The following is a 27586-nucleotide window of genomic DNA, read 5'->3' as shown; positions in this document are numbered from 1 at the left end:
ATTGATTCCTTCTTTATTCGGACTGGATTTCAGAGATCGGTTGTAGATCCGAACCTGTATCTCTTTCAAGAACGCGGCATGGTCACGCTCATCATCCTTTATGTGGATGATCTCATTCTCACCAGCGGTCATGTGGAGCACATTGGAGTGACGAAGGCTGCCTTGTCAAAGGAGTTTGAGATGACTGATTTAGGCTTACTCCACTTCTTCTTGGGATTGGAGATATGGCAGACCCAGAGGGGGTTTTTCGTCTCTCAGCAGCAGTATGTTCATGAGTTGCTTGAGGCCTTTGGGATGGAGAACTGCAAGCCTATTACTTCGGATGGATCCGAACACAAAGTTAACCGTTACTGATCCTTGTGAGCCAATTGATGCCTCGCAATACCGGAAGTTGGTTGGTTCATTGATCTGGGTGCTGAACACCAAATTGAACTTGAGCTTCTCCGTGGGGCTGTTGAGCTCTTTTATGCACACGCCATTGAAGTCTCATTGGGACGCAAGATTGCGGATCTTGCGGTATCTGCAGAGTACGAAGGATCTAGGACTCTTTTACACAGGAGGGGATGGAGTCAGGCTCCAAGGTTGGAGTGACTCAGATTGGGGAGGAGATCCAGACACGAGGAGATCTACTTCAGGATACAATTTTACCCTCGGCTCAAGAGCAGTTTCTTGGAGCAGCAAGAGGCAGCCAACTATTGCCCTCTCTTCGACAGAGGTAGAGTACCCGGCTACCTGTGGTACTGCTTGTGAGGTTGTGTGGCTACGGAGGCTGCTAGGTGAGATTGGGTTTCCACAAAAGGAGCCCACAGTCATCCAGTGCGATAACCAAAGTTGTATAGCTATTGCTCAGAACCCGGTCTTCCATGCCCGGACCAAGCACATAGAGATACAGTATCACTTTGTACGTGAGAAGATCTTGGCTGGTGACATCTTGCTACTTTATTGTTCGACGAAGGACAATGCAGCGGACCTCTTCACGAAGTCTCTACCTCAGGCTACGCTCAAGCGGCACTCCAACTCCCTTGGGTTGATTTCACAGCCAGGAGCTGAGAGGGGGTGTTAGAAGTCATCTCCTGTCTATATTTATACACCAGGGCCTCTGTTGTGGGTGTGCCTGGCCTGTATAGGTGTTTTATCATTTTTCCTCACTCCCCGTATTTTTTTCCTATTTTTCTCCATTTTTTCGGTGGTGTGGATGGATGCCAGATGTTGGCAGGAGCTTCTGGTGGCTGGCCGACTGTCCATTCAACAGTCGTGTGGCTGGCTGACTACCCAATCAGCAAGCGTGGAGTATTTACTGCTGGCCGACTTGCTTTATTCAATCGTGGAGTTTTCTACTGCTGGCCGACTGCTGCAAGCAGTCGTGGAGAGCCACTAGCGCTGGCCGACTGCTTGCATGGGGCATATAAATAGGCCCCATGCCCCCCACCACTTATTCATTCAATTATTTGCGGGATCTTGTGTATAGAGATTTACACACCTATTTCTCTGTGTTTCTTGTGCTGTCTATTTTCTGCATTCTACTTGCTCTTGTCAACCCAAGTTTGGTTATCATTTCCGCTGCATATTTTGACAGGTGTTGGCATCCTCAATGAGCGGACTGATCCATGGCAATGCCCCTATGTCCTTGAAGAGGTTGTTTAGGCAATGAGCCATACAAAAGGACACCGTGACATGTCCATCCATACCTTGGAGGATAGCTCCCGCCGCCCTATTGGAAGGCTCCCCTTCCCCATCCACAACAAAGCCCACTACATGCTCGAGGCCAACGATCTCCATGGTGGTAGCCCACTCCGCCGCAAGCACATCCGCGCTGTTCCCGATGCCGGATGCATCATGAGATGAGATGAAGTACATCTCTCCGCAGGAATATGCAACCACGCCATGAATACTCCTCTTGCGGGTGTCACTCCATCCATCCACAATGAGGGAGACTCCGTTCCTCTCCCACTGCCGCTCTGTGTTGTCGGTCGCTTGCTCTACAATGCACTTCTCCTTCTCAAGCAATGTAGTGCGCAAGCTCTCGAATGAGGGGGGCGTATAGGTTGAGCCATACTCCCCAATCCTCGTAACCATGACCTTGAAGTATTACGACCTATTCAAGAAAGCAATTTACTAATGAGAAGGGGACTAGGATGATGAAAACATGAATGATGAATTGGCAATGATCGATTGCACTTACCTAGCCGCTTGAAAGGCAATGTGGTTGTGGAAGAAGAAGCGGGCCACTGCCATATCCACCTCCTCCTTCAACTTGGGGTTTCAATTCTCCCCAAGTGTAGATTGTCGTCGTGGGCCACATAATGGTTGAGAAGTCGTGGAGATGGAGGGTGCCGGTGTCGTGGGTGGAGCAACATTCCGACTCGATGGTGAAGGTGATGGCGTGCATTCATGCGGGAACCTGTGCCTGAACCACCCTGGATTATCCCTTTACTTCCGGGATTATCCCTCCACTGCCGAGAGAGAGGTGTTCATTTGAAAAAAAAAATTCTCTAAAAAAATAAAAAATAAAAAATAAAAAATAAAATAAAAAAACTGGCTAGCCGCCTGAGGGCTGGCCGCCGGCTGCGCTGGCTTGGCTGGCCGCTTGTGGGCTGGCCGCCGGCGCTGGCCTGGCTGGCCGCCTGTGGGTTGGCCGCCGCCGGCGCTGGCCGCCGCGCTGGCTGTGGCCTCGGCCTTCCACAGCTCCAGACAACTCCAGATACACAATCGACCCTCAGCTCCAGACACACAGTCGACCCTCAGCTCCCCACAGCTCCAGACAGCACCGCCTCTCTCTCTTCACAACCGACTAGGACAAAAACTCTTCTTTCGCAAACAAGCTCCAAAGCAAAAAAAAAAAGAAATTACTTACCTGCAATGGAGCCCTTGGGTGTGTTCAACGGAGAGAGAGAGAGAGAGAGAGAGAGAGAGAGAGAGAGAGAACCCTTCCTTCCAACTATGGCCGCCTCCCTCCACACACTCGATTGTGGAGATAAGGATAAGATTTTATTCAATGGTTGAAAACCATTGAGTGGGCTCCGGTCCCCGGTCACGCACGGACCTTGACCAAATGAAACTGATGCTCTGATACCAATGTTAGATCACCGTAACACCACTACATGCGTTACCACAGAAGGGGACAAGCTCTGGCTCACCACCCAACCATAGAGGAAGAATGAGGATTGCCCCTCATCCCCCAGGCTATATAGTGTGTGGCCTGCCGTCCACACTAGCCTGGCCGCCCATGACTCCACATGGGCGTCCTCTCCCACTGAACCCCGGATGGCCACATCCTCGGCGCTCCGGCCGAGGCGTTGACGCTAAAGCCCCGTCTGGCCATCCGGTCTACCGCCGGTCACAGGCGTTACAGCCTACGTGACAGAGGCTTTTGGGACATGATGTGTTTTCCGTCCACTGTTGGGGATTATGGACGCTCATCATCTATTCGTGATGAAGATCACTGCACACTTGTGTGGGAATTTGCAGCCAAGCAAAGTTCCTTGCTGTTCGTGGTGGCACTTTGTTTCGAGGAAACAGGTTGGCGGGTGCTCTCTCCGAGGTGATTCCAATATTCACGGTGCTGGAGGGTCCATGGTTGCATCTTCATCAGCTTATCTTCTTCAATCTCTTGCACACTATGAGCTACAGAGGGTGTGTTAGAATTGTGCATCTCAATGTTATGGGACTCTACCTATTTATTGGGCGGCATTTTATCTATTTTTACATGCTTTTTATGTCTTGGACCAATCAGCCAGTTGTATCATGCAATCGGCTAGGTCATATGCACTATAAAAGAGGTCTTCTCATTGTTCACTTGTTGTAGTCCATTCCTTTGCACAAGTTCAACATCTCTTGCTGGCTAATTGCCATTGTAAAGCCTTCATGCTTATATAAAAGGTAATCTTGTCCACAAGCTCTCTCTACTCTCTCTCTTGTTCATTTTTTGCTTCTGCCTATGCATTCTCCAACAAGGGTGACTACATAACTAGACACTTCTGCCTCACCAACCCTTGGCATCTAAAGTGCCTTTTTTTTTTTCCAAAAACAAGATCTTTCTATTTGTTAATAGAAAACAGCCTCCAAAGGCTAGATACAAACTCGCCTCCATGTACAAAGCAAGAATCAAAGAACAAAATAGGGGGGAGGGATGCACTTCTCCTCCGGCTGGCTACCTTATGAGGAGAAGCATCTAAAGTGTCTTGCCTCACCAAAGTTCCTAAGCTCAAAAACCCTTAGTGTCTTAGATGTCTTGCCTCACCAGAGTTCCTAAATCCAAAAACCCTCAATGTCTGAAGGAACCAAGGAGACACTCAACCGCAAAAACCAATGGTAGCAATTTGATGGATGGAATTTTGAGCCTTGACAAAGACAAAGTATCAGCAAGAATACTTTGTCACACGGTTCATCATCATACGAAAAGGAACTAATCAAAGTCACGACACAATAAGTTCTAGAGTTCTACGATCTTCCTTGGAAATTAACCTAGCACACACTTGGTATCAATCTCACTAGTCCAGATTATAGTTTGGCAGGAGATCTCACATGAGGAACAAGATGCAAGCGCTCATAAAGGTTTCATGACTGAGTTTAACGATGTAAGTGCTCATAAAGGTATCATCAGCTTTCTTTGATACCTTTCTGTTTGATGAAATTCATAGTGCCTACGTTTCAAAAAATTTCCCAACAATGCTTTCTCAATGCCTAAAAGGCCCTATTTTACCCTTTTGATTTAGAGCTAAACCAACTCCATTTCAATAAAAGGTCAATAAGCAATCTCTTCAAACCTCACACAAACTCCCATAGCATTAATGCATTTAGAGACAATATACATGGCATCAACATACCATTGTCTTTGGATACCACAGATAAACAATAAACGCAAGTTTGGCCTCACTATACAAAGGTAGCCTGGAAAAAAAAAAAAGCAAATTATAAAGCAAATAACTCCATAGGAAATGAGAAGAATTTGGCCTATGAAATTTTGCATATGGGACTATAGGAACTTCTTTTATACATAATACAATATGGCAGCACAAAAGCAAAAGTTGAAATTTAGAGTTTCTCTTTCTACAAAATAATAAATAATAATACCATGATACAAAGGCATCCCCCAGTCTCTCCAGGACAGTGACAATTGCCATAATCATCCTGAAAAAATGCCATATAAAATGATATATGCTTGAACTACAAAGACTAGAATATGTGAAACAGATAGCGTGAAAATAAATGTACATTTTTCCATTGAGAATGTGAAAGGAGAGGGGGAGGGGGGGATTATGTGATATGAGCTTTTTTAGCACAGTAGTAGAGCTACAGAGAGAAATCAACAAAGGCATTACTAATACTCTAAACTCAACATATTCTATCGTGAGAATTCCTTTAACCTTCTTAGTAAGTGACCAGAACAAATGAGCCTCTTGCAATCAAACAATAAGCATTTTTTAACAGCACAACACAAAAGCAAGGCTTAAAGAAGAAGACTCCCGTGCAACAGAGGTCCATGGCTAAGCCTTTCGCAGGGTCTGCATCATGAGATTATTACTTCATTATGGACAAGAGGGCATTCACTTGCACTCCCTGTATCTCCCTCCAAGGTGGTTACAAAAGTTAGGCACGGTACTTACAATACACGTGCATACCTGTTAGGTATTTCACCTTTTTTTCAATTGAGAAAATAGATATAAAGACAATGCTTCATCTGTAAAAAATGGGCTCGCATGCTGCATTTTGCAATTAGTGCTGCAAAAGGATACAATCCCCCCCCCCCTCTTCCCAATCGATGGCACCTCCATTAGAAGACTACCCACAAAGAGGTGGGCACATGCCGCATGTCCTGGCAGTTAGGACATGCCCGGATATTGATACATCCCTACTGCAAGGGCCTTTCTTACGAAGAAGGGGACAAAAAAATATCCCATATGACACAGTAAGGAGGAGCTTACATAAGCTTATAATGTTGATGTGTTTACAAAGTTACAGAATGATGGATACTTGAGAGCAATAACTTATGTTAAGGCTCTCACAAGGCATAAGCAGCATAGGGTATAGCCCTATAAATGATTGGAGCTTCTTGAAGTCAGGGTTCTCTGGTGAGAGTAGTCTTCAACTACTCATGATGTCCCATGATGCATTTGAACTTCTCTCCCAAACTTTATTGAAACCTTTACTTGCAGGGGAAAAATATGTGAATGTAAATTTGTTTTTTTGAATGGAAAAGGGAAAGAATTTCTGTATTACCAATATTGACACCAAAACCGGAGTTGCTCCACATCAGGCCTGTTCATCTCCACGCATTTGAAGCATTTGTATGCTGGATAGACGTAGCCCACAACCATACTATAACAGCCCACAATTTTTTACCCCCCAAAAAAAAAAAAAAAAAAAAACATCAGGAAACAGCAAACAAAAAGGTTATATATATCTGTTGTTTCAACATAAAGCAACCCGAAAACCAAAGACACTACATAAAGAGTCCAAAACAATCAAATGCTCAGTATATGGAAAACCCTAATCGCAGAACCCGAAACCTTAGAAAACTGAGAGACCCTGACTTGACACTAAAAATCGCAAGAAACGCAGAGAAGAAGACTCACATCAGAGCTCGGGTGAAGAGAGAGCCCATCATTTTGGCTGCGAAAAAAGGCCTCCGAAAAAGCCTGTTAGAGTGAGAGGCGCTATAGAAAGGTGTGCATGTTTTTCAAAAAAAAAAAATGAGGTGTTGCGCGGGGAGCTCGGGAGAACAATCATCATCATCATCAATCCTCAAAACGTGTGCTGAATTTGGGTCCCCGAATTTAGCCCGGGTTTTGGCGAAAAGACGCACAGCACACCTTCTAAAGCAGACAACCGGATCTACCAGTCTACAGTTGAATGTTCTCATGAGACGCTGCCTGTCACCGGTTGTCCTGTCCGTTGTGGCTTGGAATGCCAGGGAAAAACGTTTGTATACAAGCACGCACTAATTAATGAATAGCCTAAGGTTAAGACCTTAGGAATTATTTTTCTCTTCTTTTCATAAGTTCACATATTTTTAAAAAAATTTGATAAGTTTACATATACACAATCAAAAGAGTTAAAATTAATAAGTTTACGTATACACATAGATAGATCTCCACAAAATCTATAAAGAATTGTTAAAAACTTTGTGCATTTTTAAAAGCGTCAAAAATTACACAAAATGTAGTAATTATTAAAATCTTTTTTAAATAAAATCAGTTAAACCAAAAGGCCATCACTACCTACATCAACAAAAGTCATACTTCATACTGCAGCAAAACTACAGCCATTGATATGTACAAGAAGAGTTTTTAAATGATCATGGATAAACTCATTTACATAGTTACATTATTGCTCGTAGTTAAGATCTAGACGAGGCACTACAGGAATATACTCATCTTGTTCGGTTATGGCACAAAGAAAGTTTTGAATCTTTTCTTCTTGATCTTCCACATTTGTTGGATCCAAAACACAACGTGTATCTTCAGCTTCCACATTATTATCGTGGTTAGCATAAGATTTATCTACAAAGTAACATGCATGTTCTCCTTCGATATAATTATCTTGATAAAAACCTTCTGTATGTCAAACAAATCAGCATTGGTAGGGTCCATACACTTCCACACAACTCTTGCCTTCACTGAGCTCATGATATTGCCCATCCGAGGAATAACCCAAGACGCACAAGGGAAGATCTTCCCAGACTGTATCATCTTCAAAATAGCCATCCCAAGCGTTGCTGAGCTTCTGTTCGGGATGAAGTTTTGCATGAACATGAATGCCCTCTCAAAGATATTCAGAGAGGTCAAACAAACTTGATTTTTTAGATCGCCCAAACCATACTGTGCATACACAGTTCTGCCTTGATTTATCTCATCATCAAAAACACTGTGCACGAATACTCTAAAATGTACTTTGTGCATGTCCTTCATGCAATAGTCAACCATCCCTTTGAAAGCATGCATCTTAACCGACATAGAGCATGACACATAATGATGCCGCCATTAGGCTTGCATGTGTCGTCCCAGTGCATGTAGGATTTCAATGTTTTACCTACATCGCGATCAAAGAAGACGCCCATGTCTTAACCACCATTTGATAATGTAAGTGATTCATCATCCCACCAGGGTCCTTTATACACTTCCACACAACTCTAGCCTTCACTGAGCTCATGCTATTGCCCGCTCGAGGAATAACCTAAGATGCACAAGGGAAGATCTTCCCGGACTGTATCAAAATATCCCAAGCGTTGTTGAGCTTCTGTTCGGGATGAAGTTCTGCATGAACATGAATGCCCTCTCAAAGATATTCAGAGAGGTCAAAAAAACTCGATTTTTGAGATCGCACAGACCATACTGTGCATACACATTTCTGCCTTGATTTATCTCATCAACAAAAACACTATGCACGAATACTCTAAAATGTACTTTGTGCATGTCCTTCATGCAATAGCCAAGCATCCCTTTGAAAGTATGCATCTTAATCAACATAGAGCATGACACATAATGATGCCACCATCAGGCTTGCATGTGTCATCCCAGTGCATGTAGGACTTCAATGTTTTGCCTACAGCGCGATCAGAGAAGACGCCCATGTCTTAGCCACCATTTGACAATGCAAGTGATTCATCATCCCACCAGGGTCCTTCATACACTTCCACACAACACTTGCCTTCACTGAGCTCATGCTATTGCCCGTCCGAGGAATAACCCAAGACGCACAAGGGAAGATCTTCCCAGATTGTATCATCTTCAAAAGAGCCATCCCAAGCATTGTTGAGCTTCTATTTGGGATAAAGTTTTACATGAACATGAACGCCCTCTCAATTCAGAGAGGTCAAACAAACTCGATTTTTGAGATTGCCCAGACCATACTATGCATACATAGTTCTGCCTTGATTTATCTCATTAGCAAAAACATTGTGCACGAATACTCTAAAATGTACTTTGTGCATGTCCTTCATGCAATAGCCACGCATCCCTTTGAAAGTATGCATCTTAACCGACATAGAGCATGACACATAATGATGTCGTTATCAGGCTTGCATGTGTCGTCCCAGTGCATGTAAGACTTCAATGTTTTGCCTACAATGTGATCAGAGAAGATGCCCATGTCTTAATCACCATTTGACAATGCAAGTGATTCATCATCCCACCCGTCTCTAATGCAACTAGTCCCTTGCTACACTTGTTTTTTATAAAACTGCTCATGGGTGCCCACATAGAAAGGTGAAGATCACGACTTTTAACACCAACTATAATAGAAACTTCTAAATCCTTAAGCTTATCTGATTTTAGAACTTTCGAGATGTGTCTCCTCGTTGAAGATGCATCCATAAACTCGGATACCCCTGTAAACAAACATGCACAGAACATTAAACGAACATGCAAAAACAAAAACAATGGTAACTAATGTATTTGTATGAACCTATATTTTTCACTTTCCTTTTCAATTTCCTAAGAGAGGAATCAGTACCAAGTTGTGGATCTATATTTGCTTTCCCTAACGGATAGCAAATTTTCAACAGGGACATGCACCCACGGAGTCATTCATGGCACCACCAAGACTGTGAGTAGAGGCCTTCATCCGAGGTCTTGTTGTACAGACCTCGTACTGACGATGCTCTATCTCCTACCATAGAGACCCAAAACACCTAGCATGCACATATATAGAGTAGCCATAGTTGTACACAACTGACCTAGATGACCGACCAATAAGATTTAAGAGATTAATCAAACCACTCGGCACACAAGACGAGCTTGATCCACGAAAAAATACAAGTAAATGAACATGTGTAAAACCAAATGAAACCATGTGTACATGCGCTAACCATAACCAATCCAAGAGGCCCATATTAATTAACTATTAGTAAATGAACGAGAAGACCACAAATCAAACCAATGAGGCATTAGAATGTTACCGAAATCCTACTCAAACGAAACCTTGTTACCACAACCTGGGAACCCTACAAGCAAGCATTAAAACCGGATTCAAGCCAAGGAGGAGACCTTGCTTTGCCTATCGATGTCCTCAAGGTGGGTAGGGCAATGGTAAACTACAAGGAGGAGCAAGAACTGCAAGGAACAACACCATACGACAGGAAGACCCACAAACATTCGTGATAGAAGATCCTAGAAGACCCTTTACACCTTACACCATTTACACCCTAAAGCATTCAAACCATCACCACTTACACCCTACTAAATTAATACCAAAAAAATGTTTTGCACCCATATTATCCTTGTTAGCATAAGATTTATCTACAAAGTAACGTGCATGTTCTCCTTCGATATAATTATCTTGATAAAAAACCTTCCATCTGTTAGACAAATTAGCATTGGTAGGGTCCTTCATACACTTCCACACAGCTCTCACCTTCGTTGAGCTCATGACATTGCCCGTTCGTGGAACAACCCAAGATGCGCAAGGGAAGAACTTCCCAGGCTATATCATCTTTAGAAGAGTCATCCCAAGCATTGTTCAGCTTCTGTTCAGGATGAAGTTCTCCATGAACACGAACACCCTCTCAAAGATATTCAGAGATGTCAAGCATACTCGATTTTTTAGATCGCTCGACCATACTGTGCATACACAATTCTACCTTGATTTATCTCATCGATAGAAACATTGTGCATAAATACTCTGCAGTGTACTTTGTGCATGTCCTAAAAATGTGCGCTTTTGCCGCACAGGTCGTAGCTGGGGACTTGTCGGACACCGTATGCGAGCCACGAATGGCTGCAAGCATACAACCAGGGAAGGAAGCTCAAACAGAATGCCAAAGGGTGTGTCACTCACCGCTCAACCGCCGCCTTGAAGGATTCCCGCGTCGCAGCCGTGAAGGAGGAGCCGCCGTCACCGCTCTACCGCCTCTCCGTCGCCGTGCCGCTACACAGTGCTCGATCGCTCTCTCACTCTCTCTCTCTCACACACACACGCAGGAGAAAGAAACCCAAAAGAAAAGGCAAGAGCACTCTTGTATTCACAACACATGAGAATGAGGATTTTAGGGTTACATTTGACTCTTATAGGTGACTTGGCCGTTCACACTTAGGCGCCCATACATGGCCAGCCGATCCTAACCCTTACCCTGCTGATATTCAAGGTGCGCCTCTCATCGGCGATCACCCAATCCCTTTATCCTTAACATATGGTGCCGACAAGCCCGGCCCATGACTCAGAATATTTAAATTAATGACGTAAAACATAGTACGTCTCAATGTCCGCCATGGGTTAACATGCCCCCCTTCCTGATGTAGATTCTGTCCTCGGAAGCTATGGTATGGTAAGCTCGAGAGGGTTGTTGTGGTAGACCGTCTGCAAAACAGGGAAGTAGAGTGAAGGTATGCTAGAATTCAAAAGATATAAAGTGTATAAATTCAAGCATGTTAGACCACAATGGATGTTGCTATGAGAAGTTAGTTTAAGGGTCACATGAATGAGCTAGTGTAGCAAATTAACAGGAGTTTAAAATTATTGAAAGTAAATCAAGAGTAAGCAAGGTGTCAAAGGTTAATCAAGGTTTATAACTGGCCTAAGTCAAGGAAAATAACCAAGCTTAATAAATAAACAGATGACCACACTGTGTCTACTCTAAGAACAAGTTAATACCACAAGCCTAGGGACACAAGAAACATCAGAGTTACAGGAGCTTTTTGCCTTTATTTATTTTTTTTTAATGCACGTGACAATTTTTACACACAATGGCGACCTTCTTAAGGCAAAACTAACATCAATCCTGGTACCATGTTTAACACAAGGCATTATCCAGGAATCTATTAGCTCACTTTAGGCAAGGCTACCCCCTACCAACCAAGGCATCGGTTTGGAGTGGAATACTCCTCGCCTACCAAGTATCAATAAGGCGATAGGCCAACATTAAAGCACATCATAGACTTGTATTGCCATTTATTGTAGGCTTTTTTTTTTAAATCTATTTCTTTTGATCTTCGCTCCTGAACTATAATTTGTCTTGCATCCTTTCGACAAAGGGGTAATAGCTATGCCCTAGAGGTCAACACACACATGGCCAGGTGTCAAACATTAAGATGGTTTGACCCTAGACCTAAGACAATCGTATTCCAAGGTTAACTAAAGACGTCATGCTGCCTAGGAATATTTCCAATAAAGTTAAGCTCATTAATTTACACTAGCATGCAAGCAACTTCAAAAACTAAGTAGTACATTGACAATTCCCATGTGGTCATGCATTATAGTTTATGCAATTAATCAAACAGTAAAAACGAAAGAGAGTGGGTATGGAAGAATTACACCTGTAATTGGAGATCTCCTTGTTTTGACGAGACAGCTTGCAATTTGATGTAGATATATTTTGATGAACGTTGCAACAGTCTCAGGACTTGAAAGCGAACCCACCTCAAACTTTTTAACCTGTACAATCAACTAACAAGCACTATACCTCGAGAGGCACATCAATGTGAAAATTTCAAGACTCATTTAAGGAATCTGAACTAGAAAAAACTAGAAAACACTAACCTACCTACCAGTCACCACACTACTACTGAGGATACGGTAAGAGGATGTTGTAGAGTCCTGGCTCTAGCCCTAAGGCTAAGCCTCTATCCACATCATCCAAACAAATAAAGTCAACCTCAGTAGTGCCATGAGTTTCATCCGTCCATTCATCATTGTCAGATATTTCCTTTTCATTTTCCCATCCACATAAACTCATCAAGAATGTAACCATGCGAGGATAGTCATCTTGTGGAAAAGGAAAGCATTGGGCTAATGGGGATATGTCCTCTACAGAGTAGGGGTCAGTCGTGGTCAATAGGCGAATTAGCCATTCTAATTCCTCAACATTTTTCTCTCTGGCTAGTACATCTATATGATCCCATTCAGTTTCAATTACAGGATAGCACATGTGGAATATCTGAGAAAGGTATAGATGATACCTCTCACCAAAGGTGGATGAAGTGTGCGATGCTCTTGCATTTGCCATATCTGCAAACACAGATATAGCATCAGTAGGTTTATGTGATAGGTCAATCTAGTTCCTGATTTTTTACGGATATTTCTCCTCTTTTTGTGCTCTTGCTCTTTTTACTATTTTTTGTTTTTCTTTTCTTTGTTTCTTTTTTAAAAATGTATGAAGCTATATATATACATCCCCTTGAATTTGGCAATTACATGGTCAGGGGAGAAGGTTAAGGAGGAAGCATTAAAATGTCGAGCGTGAGTACATGCTCCCCCTTTCCTTGGGTAGATCATATTATTTGCAATGATGTTGCAGCCTCTTGGAACCAATTTGTCCAGCGGGTCATAGGTTGTGATGTGGGCAGATAGCTTTTTATGACCCTTGTGGCCACATCCAATTGCAAAGATGGTAGTGTACGCTCCCATTGACGAATGGAGGAAATGGTTTCCGACGATACTATTACAAGGGGAGACGTAGACTCATCGGTTTTTTGTTGGGTGTTGACAAGAGTAGGTGTAGAGCATGAAGAAACTTCTCTATCAATGTGTGTTTGGCATGAAGAGCTAGAAGCTTCATGTGACTCCCCCCTTCCTGAGCTAGGTGGTATTGATTGATATCGTTTGGGAATCCAAACTAGCTCTGGAAGAAGTGGTGCGGAGCACTCTGTTACCTTTTCCTTACCACGGTCTTGAATTGTCATTGGGGTGGCAACAATTGGTTTGCAAGGTTTTATAGGTGATGTAGAGGGATTCAGCTTATGTTTAGGGACCCAAATCTGGTCATTCCCCTCGTAGTACCCTTGGGCTACTAATAATTTTTTAGGGATCCATCGCGATGTTACATTGCCCTTTCTCGGGTGGGTAGCTGCTTTCCTTTTACGAGGCTTCTTGGTGGCTGAACGAGATTGAGCAGGGGAAGTAGCTATTAACGAAGCCTTTGGGACCCATTTGTACGTGTTTTTTGGCATAGTAAGCGGAGCTTTAGAGACCACCTTGCCGGTTTCCACTCTTGGCGTTGAAGCGTTAGAGGGGTGGAAAACAATCAAAGATGGTTTTGCCACTGGGCTTTGTGATTTTTCATTATCTAATATTTGAGTGGATGACTTAGGTGCGGGATTTTGAGCGGTCAGACCTAGTGTTGGTTCTTGCGTTGTGACTCGTCTAGTTGCCCAATCGATATTGCACTTGGTGGCCATCATCCATTTGCGCCCTAAGTTTACAGTCCCTTCCATGGTACCCGCAGGCATAACCAAAAAGCTTTGAATTATGGTTCCCTTGTCATAAGCAACCGGAGTGTGCAGAATTCCTGAGACAGGGGTTTTCTTCTTGTTGATTCCTTGAACTTGGATAGAACTCTTGGATAAAGGTGGTTTTCCCAGTTGACACCACACGCCATATGATAGCAAATTGTGTTGAGCTCCTGTATCCAATAATGCATTATACAGCACCTCCCCGTAAGGACTCTGTAACTCAATTGGGTATCTTAGAGGCGGGTCGGATTCCAGTGAATCCTCCTCTGCCTCCTCGAAAAATACTTGCGTAATTCCCAAGTTGGCTTCTCGTTGTCGCCTAGCACGCTGTTGACGTTCTTTGGCTTCGACTCTCGCTTGTATCTTTTTAAGCTCAGCTTGTTCTTTAGCTGCCTTCTTTTGATGGATTGCATGTAACTCCTCTTGGCTCAGGGAGTCATAGTATCTTTTGAATTTACTCCCATTAAGGAATCCACCAATGGTTTCAACTCCGTCGAGAGTCTCCACTCTGATGGTACCTTGCGGGGTAATTTCACATACTCTATATGGTCCCTTACCAGCATATTTGAGCTTTTTCTTTTCGTTTCGCACTCCATACATCAGGACTTTATCCCCAACCTTGATGTCCTTGTCCTTTAGGTGGCGATCAAACCATTTTTTCCTTCTATCCTTCTCCACAAGGGCATTGTACACAGCCAATTGTCTTTCTTCATTTAGCCGCTCAAGGATATACAGACGCTCTGCTAAGGGATTACCATCCCAACCCTCTTGAGCAGCAACACGAAGACTTGGAATGACAAATTCCCACGACATGACTGCTTCTTGGCCATATACCATTTTGAATGGTGTGCAATTAATAGCCACTTTGTACGCAGTACGATAGGCCCATAAAGCTATCGTGAGCTTTAGATCCCAATCCGTGCGATGAGCTTCAACTGTCTTTGTCAAAACAGAGATTAAGGTCTTGTTGGTACTCTCGGCTTGGCCATTTGCTTGCGGATAGTAAGGAGTAGATTTATGATGGGAGATCATGAAATTTGTTGTGAGCTCCTTAATCACTTCATTTATAAAATGCGTACCATTGTCGCTCACAAGTTCAAAAGGACAACCGAATCGTGTGATTATATTTTCAAAGAGAAACTTGGCTGTTGTCCTTGCATCTGCCTTACGTGTCGCTTTCGCTTCGGCCCATTTGGTCATATAGTCACTGGCCACAATAATATAGCGAGATTGTGTGTTTCGGGCCGCTGGGCTAATTGGACCTACAAAGTCTAAACCCCACTTTTCATCAACCCCCGTAGGAGCCTCACCATTAGGTATGCAAGACAAATGATCAGCCATAACATGTTTCTTGCCAGGTCTCACAACAACCGTGAAATCAAACTCAAGAAGAATCAATAGCCATTGTGTGATTCTTCCTGTGGAGCATGGTTTGTTTACCAGATATAACAATGCTTGATGATCCACATAGAAAACAAACTTGGTGGCAAGGAGGTAATAACGAAATTTCCTTACTGCATATATCATTGCCAACCCTTCTCGCTCCGTAGTGGTGTAGTTCATCTCAGCATCGTTCAACTGGCGACTGGCAAAGCTAATGGGGTAGTCTAGCTTGTGTTCTCCAGGTTGAGTTAACACACACCCAATAGCAAAGTTTGATGCATCAATATGCACATGGAAGAGTAAATCCCAGTTAGGCATTCTCAAGATTGGAGCACTCGCCAAGGTTTTCTTTAATAGCTCATAGGCACGGTCACATTCTTCGGTCCAAATAAACTCGATGAGAAGCTTATACAATGGTCGAGCTATCTCGGCGAAGAAGAGAATAAACCTTTGATAATAACCAACGTGGCCCATAAAGCGTTGGACTCCCTTGTAGTTGGTGGGTGGTGGCAATTCCAGAATGACCTTGATTTTACTCTCGTCCGTGGAAATCCCATTTTTGGACACTATATGCCCTAAGATAACTCCGTGTTTAACCTAGAATTGGCATTTGAAAGGATTCAATGAGATGCGATATAATCTACACCTTTCAAATATTTTTCGTAAACACATCAAGTGCTCATCCCAAGAGGAATGAACACAAAGATCATCTAAGAAAGCTTCACAGAAGTCCCTTAGATATTCCTTAAAAGCCGTGTTTATCAATCGTTGGAATGTTGCAGGTGCATTGGTCAAGCCAAAAGCCATGACGCGAAAGGCAAACACTCCAAACTTCGTGATAAATGCTGTTTTAGCTTGGTCCTCGACTGCAATTGTGATCTGATTGTAACCCGAGTACCCATCTAAAAAGCTATATGCCTCCTTACCTGCCACTCTTTCAAGCACATGTTCAGAATATGGCAAGGGGTAATGATCCCTTCTGGTAGCTGCATTAACCTTTTTGAGATCAACGCACACTCTGAGTTTCCCATTCTTCTTTGGTACGATGACTATCGGAGAAACCCATTCTGAGTGCTCAATAGGGTATATGAATCCACATTTTACAAGCTTTTTAATTTCCTCTTGTACAATCTTTGCGTATTTAGGATTCATTGGGTAGGGACGTTGCTGGACTGGTTTAGCAGTGCTAATCATTGGAATCGTGTGTTGCACCACCGAGGGTGGAACACCCTTCATATCATGATATGTCCAAGCAAATATGTCCTTGAATTCTTTGAGAAGCTTCGTAAGTGCAGCTTCTTCCGCCTTGGTGAGGTCTTGAGCAATAAAAACTGGTTTAGACTCCTCACTCGGATCTGCTAAGTCTATCTCCTTAACTACCGCAGGGCCATCGTAGACACCGCTACTCCCATTGGTAGGCGTTCGTTGGGCTTTTGTGTAGACTACTTTACGTTCCCCTGTGGTGAATGATTTGAAATGCTCGGGTGCGGGGTGTAAGTCTAGTGGTTCTTGTTGTGCCAGGTTTTTTTCTTTCAATTCTGCCTCCTTTTGTTGCTGAGCTAACTCTTGGTTTTGTCGCCTTCTTGCAGTACGACTTAGTTTTGGCTTCTCTTCGATTTCTAATTGGGCGACGTCATGAGGTTGCGGAATACACCACATGACACTTTGGAGGTATTGTCCCCAATTATCCGCTAACTTCCGATGAGCATCAATGGCTCCTACATAACTAAGCCATTCTGCAGTGGATCTTTCCTTGTTTATTGCAATGCGTACATTGGCTCGATAGCGTTGGCGCTTATGTCTCGTTTTCTTCTTACCAAGTTTTTGATTTTTGTTTCTATCAGATTCAAACTCACTTGGTCGTTCTTCACTTGTGGCCCCCTCACTTTCGGATGAACTGCAGGAGGTCGCCGTCCTAGGCCTTGAGCACATTGCTTCCACATTTGGGTGAATATTTGATTCATCCCCCCCATCAGGCTCAGGGTCAGTTTCTTCTTGAGATTCATACTCAGAGTTGTATTGGTCAGAGTCTTTGCTGCTTTCAGTGTCAGTGGAGTTTGCCACTTTCTTGCCATCAGGAGTCAAGTGCATAACACCTATCATGTTTATTTGCACTAACGGTGGCATATCTTGCCCCTCAGGTGTTACCCAATTTGTGCCTCTATTTTCCCATGTGTCTATGGTTACCGCTAGGTGTACCCAATCCACGTTATCCGACTCAGTCATACCCGGTAGGACATCCATATAAGGAGAATCTTTCCCATCATCAGTCTCTTTTTTGCATGTATAGCAATACCTTAATGGGGCGGAGTGAATAGTGGTATCCGATCGATTATCAATGATAACCTTACTTCCTAAAGGATGTGCACGACCATTCTCAAGATCAACTCGAATGACAGTCCTGGAATTGTAGGTAGACATGGTTTTTCGACCAGTCATGCACCATTTGTGCTTCCCTCATGAAAGGACGTCCTAAGATCATTTGATATGACATAGAATGCTTGGAGAAATCCATTACAATGAAGGTATGTTTTACCTTGTATCCCAGGACCTTGATCTTAAGGTCCCTTAACATTCCAATAGGTTTAGCAATAGTTCCGTTTGCCATCTTGACCACTATGTTTGTGACCTCGAGGTGAGGTCTCCGCATGGATTTCCAACAGTTTTTAGTCACAATGCTCACTCCAGTACCACCATCAAGGATTCCCTTTAGAGTTAATCCCTTGGTAGTAATGGGGAGGGTGGCATTTGATTCGTCACCTTCAAAGTACTGTCCCAACTTGTTCACAGGTATTTCAACGATCGAGTCTTCATCCAGGTTGGGTTGTAGATCCCAATGTTCCCCTTCATCTTGAAGTGTGTCGGGTCTATCCATATTTGCAAATTGTGGTAGCCCCGCCTTTAGTTCTCCATTGAGAAATGCCCGAAGAGCTAAGAATAGCTCAGGATCTCCGTATAATTTGGATATGATCATGGTTCTGATCTCAGAGGACATAAAATCCATTAGCTTGGACACATTCAATGGTACTTTTCGAGATATCGCTCCTTGACTAGGGACTGGTGAAGATGGAATCACTTCCTCTTCAATGGGGTCAGGCATTCCCTCACTAAACATTCTTTCCAGCAGGAAGGGTGTTTGCCCACTTCTTGATGTCCTATCCTCACTTTCCTCCCGAATGATACTAGGTATAGCTAACGGTTTATGGTTCCTGTGAGGCTGAACTTGCGTAGGAAACACTGTGTCTGGAATTTTGACTTTTCTTGGGTTTGGCTCCAGTTCTCTTTGTGTTTCTTCCACCAAACCCCTTAAGTGTTGCACTTGTTCAATCTCCTCAACTGGGTTTGGGTAAGTTCCAATCTTTTTCTTGAGGGTTTTTGGCCCACGTGGCTTGTCTTGGGGAGTCTCAGTCAGTTTGGGTGGTCGAGAGGGCATTAACTGACTTGGTTGTGGGGCCAAGGAAGTTTCCTTCTGTTTTCCCTTATTTAGGTACTCGCTTGATTCTCCTTCATTGAGCTCCCGAGTGGGTTCCTCCCTTAAGGTAGTGGCTTTTGTCCCCATGGTTTCTATTGAATCGGAATCATCTTCAGGATCATTCATATACACGGGGTCGTCTCCTGTCCCTATGTTAGTCTTTGAACTAGGCTTGGAGCTCGTGGCATTAAGCGATCTCTTTCACCGTGTTTTCTTTTTCTTTGCCTGAGCGATTGATGCAGTATCCCTCTCTTCAAGAATGTAGTTTTGATTTTGAAGCATTGACCGTGTAACTACATTCGCGGGTACAACGGGTGTGGTTCCTCGTGCTTGGTTGGTGACCTCAACCAAATTCAATGGCGTAATCTTGGGTGCATTAGGATTATGTGGACATTGAGCGATCAAATGATCTATGCCATAACGATTACATGTAAGTACCGGCATTCCCGATGTGCTCCCTTGATTTGGTTGCATCTGAGTAGCGATCTTTTGTAACCTATTAGGGCACTCCGCTACATGGCTATTTTAGCCCAAGCTTGTTCTATAACCTTTCTTTTTTACAAAAATTGGTTAATAAAATATTTCCATACTGCGATGTTCAAATCCTTGACAGTTATAGCATTTCACTTCTTTGTTCAAGGGTGGAACTTCTGAAGTTGAATTCCATGGGATTGAGTTCCGGGAAAAAGACCTTTCTTCCATTCTGGAACTTCCCATATCCTGAGTTTGACCTTGTTGTCTCTTAGGCGGTGGAAAGTTGGAATCACCTTCCGGAGGAGCTAGAAATATTTTGAAAGATGATGGTGCTGGCTTCGGTGGGACCTTAATATCAAAGGCCTTAGCGAAATCCTATGCCATCCGCACTGCTTTCGGCCATGGAAACTGGCTTGGCATTCTTCACTAGGATATTCAAGGGTTCATTCAGTCCCCGATGAACCTGACCATCGGTGGTGGCGAGTACTTGAGGAGGAGAGTGAATGCTTGATACACTTCGATAGTTCTGCTCCCCTGGGTTAACTCTAAGAATTCATTCATCTTGGTTTCCAAAAAGCCGGGAGGACAGAATCTCTTCCTTAGGTAAATCTTGAGATCATTCCATGTCTGGGTGTTCTGATCCAGATGGTTTGTCTTGCAGTGGTTTCTCCATGCCATTCTGGCTGTTTCTACTATCTTCAGTCTTGCAAGAGCCATTTTACTTTTCTCGTTGTACCCGGTGACATTGAAGTATTCTTTCATTGCTTCGATCCAGTTCTCCACAGCCTCACCCAAGTTTTCTCCTTCACCCTTGAAAGGTTCAGGCTGTGATCTATGAAGAGTTTTACGAACATCCGGGTCAAGCTCTTCCTCATCGAGTTGGGGGTTAACATTCCCACCACGACGACCTCGTTCCATGATTCTATCAATACGAAAATTCTTGTTAAGTCTCCTTTTTTTTCCAAATTAACCAAGATGCTCAGGTGAAAAGACCACTTTATTTATAATTCAAATCCGACTTTAGATCCAACTGATTCTGGGGTTCTTTATAGTTTGGGCAGTCCCCCACAGAATCCTGGGATAAACATCCCTTCTACAAGAAGAACATACAGAAGTCATTACCAGAAAATAATTCATTCATATTCTTAACACAATAATGGTCCATCCGACCGAAAATTTCATCTGATTATTCCTCCATGGGAGATTCAGTTATGCAGGTTCTCAATTTGTCATCCCTTAATTAGATCCACTGGGTAAAAGGTCAAACAACAGCAATTTGTCAGCACAATCCACTAATCTCATTGTGATTTGCTGAAGTCATATTCATCTTTCAGTTACTAACATCATCACTGGGATTCGTCCCATTCATGCTCATCGTGGCTTTGTTCAACTTATCTTCTTTCAACCATGATTCAAAAATCATCATCTTTCAATCAGAGTCAAAAAATCATATCAATTATCAGCATTCAAATTCATCGTCTGGATAGAATTTTTGCTTATAACTTCAAGGTCTTAGATTTACTCGTATATATTGTCAGTAAAGAGTTGCAGATATACCCACGGTATATACAGGTAGTCATGGTCCCCGATTTATGAATCTTCATTTTGAATATCAATTTATAAGAATTTTATCATACAATTACAATCTTTTACTGGTACTTCATAAAATTTTGACATTTCTTGCTTCTCGGTTGATCCACTTTAGCCAAATCGCTCTGATACCAGCTGAAAAATCCCTACCCCCTCTGCGCAACGAATTTTGGAGTGCTAGTAGCGGAAGTAGCACTTCTTGCACGTAGGGTAGAGTCTCCCAATCGGGGCCTCGCCCACGATATCCGGATAAGAGACTAATCCCTTGGTTCTTTCAAAACTGAACTCGGAAAAACTTCCCTCGCCTAGAAAGCACGGGCGATTCCACCGGGAAAAATCTCTTCTAACGTAGTCAAGAGCCTTAACTTACCAAACTGATCCGACCGAACTCGTAAGTCACATGGTCAGATCAAGGAAGTGACTTGTACTTGGATCATAGAGACCAATGCTTTTTTCCTCATCAAGAGGCACAACCGTTGATTTGTTTCCATAGAACAAGGACTATCCGGGATTTACTTCAACTATCGTAACTTAATAGAATTGAGTCTCATTTTAGGGATCCACCAGTCCAACCTAACCCCATCCAATCCCATGGGTTAGCCAACTGCCCAACCACTGTAGTGATAGGATTTCATTTAGGAATTTTGTTATGTTTTGCTCTGGGTACCAGGGAAAAGAGTTCCCAGACCCCCTAGTCGGTGCTTCAAACTTCAAGATAGTCACACCATTTACACACCCTATATGAAATTGCCTCTTTCACAGATTCAGCTGTCTTTAAAACAATCTTCTCATGAAACCATAGTATCAATGCTCATAATCCTCCAAAATATCTAGCTTGAATTCCAATTTGTAATCATTCCTTCATCGGTGTACCTATGGCATCATTGGTAACCAGAATGCTCACAACCTGTTCACTCAGGGGCCTTTTCAATAGTTCCTAGCTCATAGCACCCGAAAATATATTCACTTAAGAAAATCCAGATGGACTCTCTATTGAAGATCAACAAGATCAACCAACAAATCCATATAAAAGAGCCATGGACTCATCCGTTGAGGACCAGCAAGGCCAAAAAACTAGATCCATGTGCGAGTTCAGAAAACAACTCTAACTCCTTGTTCCAGTTTCTTTCTCGACGCACTCATGGGTATCTTCGTCGGCGACCAGAGCACGAGCACTGTATGGTCAGTACCCTCTAGGCTCCTTCACAGGTCACCTAGCGCTTCACTCATAGGCCGCTTCCTTGGTCCCTCATCCACCGTACACCGGAAGCTCACCATTTAAATCGAACTGAGACTGGTCAAGACCTCGGCTGACCTTGCTACGCGAGATGTCCTTCATTGACTCTCCGTCACCAGCTATTGCAACTTTATCACTTAGGTCTCAACGACCTCATTCACAAGTTGGTTAAAATGCTTCCCCAACATTCTTGACTTAGAACAATCATTTAAAAACAGGTTTCATAAATACAGTTTCTAATGAACTCTCATCTTTCCACATTGTTCCACATCATTTCTCGTTATTCCACATTCTTCTACATCAATTCACATTGTTTATTCCACATCCAGACATATGTATTTCCATCGTCCTTCATTCATTCTCATCCAATCACATCATATTACATCTCATCACATCTCTTCACATCACTTCACACATCCATTCACATATACCCAGGTCCACATCACATCACATATACCCAGGTCCACATCACATCACATCTTATCTACCCACATCATATCTCATCCATTCATATCTAACCAGATCCACATCACATCACATCACATCACATCCATTCATATCTCATTATATCACATCACATCCATTCATATCTCATTACATCACATTCACATCTCACCACATCCATTCAGATATCATCACATCACATTCACATCCATTCAATCTCATCGCATCCATTCACATCTCATCACATCCACTCACATCTCATCACACCCATTCACATCCATCACACCCATTCTCATCCCACATTCCTTTATATCTCGTCACATCCATCCTCATCTTATCACATCCATCCTCATCTTATCACATCTTATTCACATCACATCACATTCATTCCATCCACATTACATCACATTCACATCTATCCATATCACATCACATCCATTCACAGCTCATCACATTCATCCACATCCAATCATTCATTCACATTCACATCTATCCACATCCATCCATTCATTGACATGCACATCTATCACATCACATCTCATTCACATCCATCTACATCACACGACATCTCATCCACATCTCACCACATCCACTCACATCTCATCACATCATATTCACATCTTATCACATCACATTCACATCTCATCTAATCACATCGCATCTATTTACATCCCATCATATTCATTTACATTCATTCAGATCTACATCACATCTTATCACATCCACTTTTAGTACCGTTTTCTACTTTCGATACTGATAAAACTTTTCTAAGTTTCTGCCAATTGCTTGGCCTAGTTAAAGGTACTTTTTCTCGATCCCATTGAATCTATGTAGTATCAGAGTGTTGTTTGAAGGCTTAAAAAGGAAAAATAAACCTTATCTCAGAAGTGAATAGTAAAACCTCAGAAAGAGCATTTACGTAATGTATTTTCATTCCTTAAGCTTCATTAATGAGAATTAATTCTAAACTTTCATTTACTCATTGGATCCTCGATCCTCCCAGGGATTCCAGATTCTCTTTTTTGAATAAGAATTATCCAAGTTTTCTCGATGGATATTTTCACATTTTTTCTCAAATTTCTCAAGTAAGATATATTCAATATTCTTTTTTTTTGAATAAAAGATTCATGGGATTTACAAAAATCAATTCTATCCATATTTTCCAATAAAAATATTAATACTCAAAATTTTACTTGATAAATACTCATAATTTGAACTATGCCAAAAATTCCTCTTTTACCATTTAATTACTTGGATCTCAAATATAATGGGAATTCCTCTTTTTGCATAAAAATAAATTTACCAAAAATTTCTCTTTTCTTTTAATTAAATATTTATGCATAAATACTAAAAATTTATTTCACATGAATATGATGAAAATCATTCTTTTTGCATAGGATGTCCAATCCTAGAATATGGCAGGAAGTCCTCTTTTAGCATTATGCATAAAAATAAGATATGTATTATTTTTTTAAATTTTTACCATAGCTTTGTTGCTATTATTGATAATTCTCAAATTTTCCTAAAAAGAGTAAAAGCTTGTAATGAAAATATGATAGTAGTTCCTCTTTTATGCTTAAAATCAAATTGTGAATTTAAATCATAATTTTAACCATAATTATAAACATAACTATGCTTATCTCACTAGATTAAGCTAATTTCAACATTCCTCTTTTCCCAAATTGTTAGGATAGTCCATTTCTCATTTAGAATGAATTAAAGTAGTTTTTAACTATTCATTAACAATATAAAGAATGTACCATTATTTTAATAGCACAAAATCATGAAAATATCATTTTCTTACTCTCTAGCTCATCAAGCCTAGAGTTTAGCTTTGAATTAAGAGACTATCATTGAGAAGCATTCTTTTCCAAGGGATGTAGCTTACTTTACGCGTACACGGGTGAATCTGTACATGTACACCATGGAAACTGGCTTGGCATTCTTCACTAGGATATTCAAGGGTTCGTTCAGTCCCTGAAGGAACCTGGCTATCAGATGTTCTTCATTCATAGCGGTGGTGCGAGTACTTGAGGAGGAGAGTGAACGCTTGGTGATACACGTCGATAGTTATGCTCCCCTGGGTTAACTCTAAGAATTCATTCATCCTGGTTTCCAAAAAGCCGGGAGGACAGAATCTCTTCCTTAGGTAAATCTTGAGATCATTCCATTTCTGGGTGTTCTGATCCAGACGGTTTGTCTCGCAATGGTTTCTCCATGCTATTCTGGTAGTTTCTACTATCTTCAGTCTTGCAAGAGCCATTTTACTTTTCTCGTTGTACCCGGTGACATCGAAGTATTTTTCCATTGCTTCGATCCACTTCTCCACAGCCTTACCCAAGTTTTCCCCATCACCCTTAAAAGGTCCAGGCTGTGATCTATGAAGAGTTTTACGAGCATCTGGGTCGAGCTCTTCCTCATCAAGTTGGGGGTTAACATTCCCACCACGACGACCTCGATCCATGATCCTATTAATACGAAAATTCTTGTTAAGTGTCCTTTTTTTTTCCAAATTAACCAATTAGGTGAAAAGACCACTTTCTTTAAAATTCAAACCCTTCTTTAATTTCGATGACCCAGAGCACGAGCACCGTATGGTTAGCACCCTCTAGGCTCCTTCACGACAAGCACCGTATGGTTAGCACCCTCTAGGCTCCTTCACGACGAGTCACCTAGCACTTCACTCGTAGGAGGCCGCTTCCTTGATCCCTCATCCACCGTACACCGGAAGCTCACCATTTAAATCGAACCGAGGCTGGTCAAGACCTCGGCTGACCTTGTTACGCAAGACGTCCTCCATTGACTCTCCGTTAGCTATTGCAACTTTATCACTTAGGTCTCAATGACCTCATTCACGAGATGGTCAAAATGCTTCCCTAGCATTCTTAACTTAAAACGATAATTTAAAAATAGGTTTCATAAATATAGTTTCTAACGAACTCTCATCTTTCCACATTGTTCCATATCATTTCTCGTTATTCCACATTCTTCTACATCAATTCACATTGCTTATTCCACATCCAGTCATATGTATTCCCACCGTCCTTCATCCATTCTCATCCAATCACATCATATTATATCTCATCACATCATATTATATCTCATCACATCTATTTACATCACTTCACATCCATTCACATCTACCCAGGTCCACATCACATCACATCTCATCTACCCACATCATATCTCATCCATTCATATCTAGAAGGAGAGCAGCTCCAAGAGTTGTAGAGAGAGAAGCTCCAAGCTTCTAAGAGAGAGAAAAAATTAAGGGATAATAGAAAATATGATTATTTTAATATAATACTGCCATGGTATAGCTCCAATATGAAAATACAAAAGAATGAGGGTGTATTTATAGGTGAGGGAGGTCACTAACCAAGTCCAACTGGGTTCTAGAATTTTCCATGTTCAGTTTGACTCAATTTGGACAAGATTTGGAGCAGTTTGGCTCCCTTTTTGATTTGGTTTGATCCGAGAGAGAGGAGAGATAAAAATATCACAACTTTTTGGATAAAAAAACCCTCCACACATGTCAAAAAGATGCCTAACTCAAAGGTCCCCATCTCCTTACCAAGGTCTCAAAAATGCATCATTTCTCCAAAATATCTCATTTGTTTTTAGTTATTTCTCTTAATTTTTAACTAATAAACCTTGTACTTAGTCAACTCTTCATCTTATGTGAGAACTTACTCATTTTTGGGTATTTTCTTTTATTCTTTGGATTTATCTCATCCAACACTTGGATTAATCCAATTGGCCCATTGGAACCTTGATTGGACCATAATCCAAAAAGTTCTAAAAATGTAGACCCTTAGGCTAAGGTCTCTTATACAATTTTCAGTTAATTCCTCATGCACATTGGAAAGTCCATTTTGAACTTCTAATTTAGGGGAATCCATTTTAGACATTAGGAGGATTTTTATATCCAAAGATATCTCAATTTTGGATTATCTCTCTCTAGACATTTTCTCTCTCTAGGCCAAAACAGGGTAAAGCAAGATCTTTTTTCTATTTTAGAGAGGGGAATAATTTCAAGAACAGAAGGGGAGGTTCTTATACCTTTACACCTCAAAAGCCGGAGGGAGGAATCTTACATTTTACCCCACTTAAAAAACGCGAGATGTCCTCATCTCGCCAGCAGTAGTTGGAGGATAATCTCGCCAGCAGTAGTTGGAGGATAATCTCTTAGTTCTCTTTCTTCTTCTATTACTTCCAGTGTTACTGCCTTGGAAGTAGATGGTCGATTTGGGAACATCTCTCTTTGACTTCCCCGGAGGTCTTGCATTACTTTGGATTGAAACTGAGGGTTTAGAGAGTCTACCTCTGGAATTTCCCTGATTTTGATTGAAAGAAACGTGATTACTCTGGAAGGAAGGAGCTAGAGTCTGGAATATTGGTCCCTGACTTCCCTGCCCCAAAAACCTTGATCCAAAAGGAGTTGGACAATCCATACTGCGATGTCCAAATCCTTGATAGTTATAGCATTTCACTTCTTTGTTCAAGGGTGGAACTTCTGAAGTTGAATTCCATGGGATTGAGTTCCGGGAAAAAGACCTTTCTTCCATTCTGGAACTTCCCATATCTTGAGTTTGACCTTGTTGTCTCTTAGGCAGTGGAAAGTTGGAATCACCTTTTGGAGCTAGAAATATTTTGAAAGATGATGGTGTTGGCTTCGGCGGGACCTTGACATCAAGGCCTTGGCAAATCCTACGCCATCCGCAATGCTTTCAGCCATGGAAACTGGCTTGGCATTCTTCACTAGGATATTCAAGGGCTCGTTCAGTCCTCCCGAATGAACTTGGCCATCAGTTGTTCTTC

The 27586-nt window shown here is 42.1% G+C and overlaps 1 protein-coding gene across 3 annotated transcripts in view; it reads right to left on the bottom strand.

The window, feature by feature from the left end:
• The window catches only part of LOC147607149 (HVA22-like protein i), a 34223-nt gene extending 27298 nt beyond the window's left edge, over nt 1–6925 (bottom strand). For all 3 annotated transcript variants that reach the window (XM_086791194.1, XM_086791192.1, XM_086791193.1), the window contains exons 1-4: nt 6576–6925; nt 6220–6318; nt 5074–5130; nt 4827–4890 (exon numbers count right to left, since the gene is read on the bottom strand). In XM_086791194.1, the coding sequence (XP_086647320.1) occupies nt 4827–4890; nt 5074–5130; nt 6220–6318; nt 6576–6607 (252 nt within the window). In that variant the 5' untranslated portion in view covers nt 6608–6925. The remainder of the gene's footprint in view (nt 1–4826; nt 4891–5073; nt 5131–6219; nt 6319–6575) is intronic.
• Nucleotides 6926–27586: the final 20661 nt, after the last annotated feature.

This window comes from Cibotium barometz, chromosome 56 (assembly GCF_041138505.1).
Source record: "Cibotium barometz isolate CiBa-2024 chromosome 56, ASM4113850v1, whole genome shotgun sequence".
Classification (NCBI taxonomy): domain Eukaryota; kingdom Viridiplantae; phylum Streptophyta; class Polypodiopsida; order Cyatheales; family Cibotiaceae; genus Cibotium; species Cibotium barometz.
The sequence above is the reverse complement of the archived record's forward strand: the minus strand, read 5'-3'. Positions and strand labels throughout refer to the sequence as shown.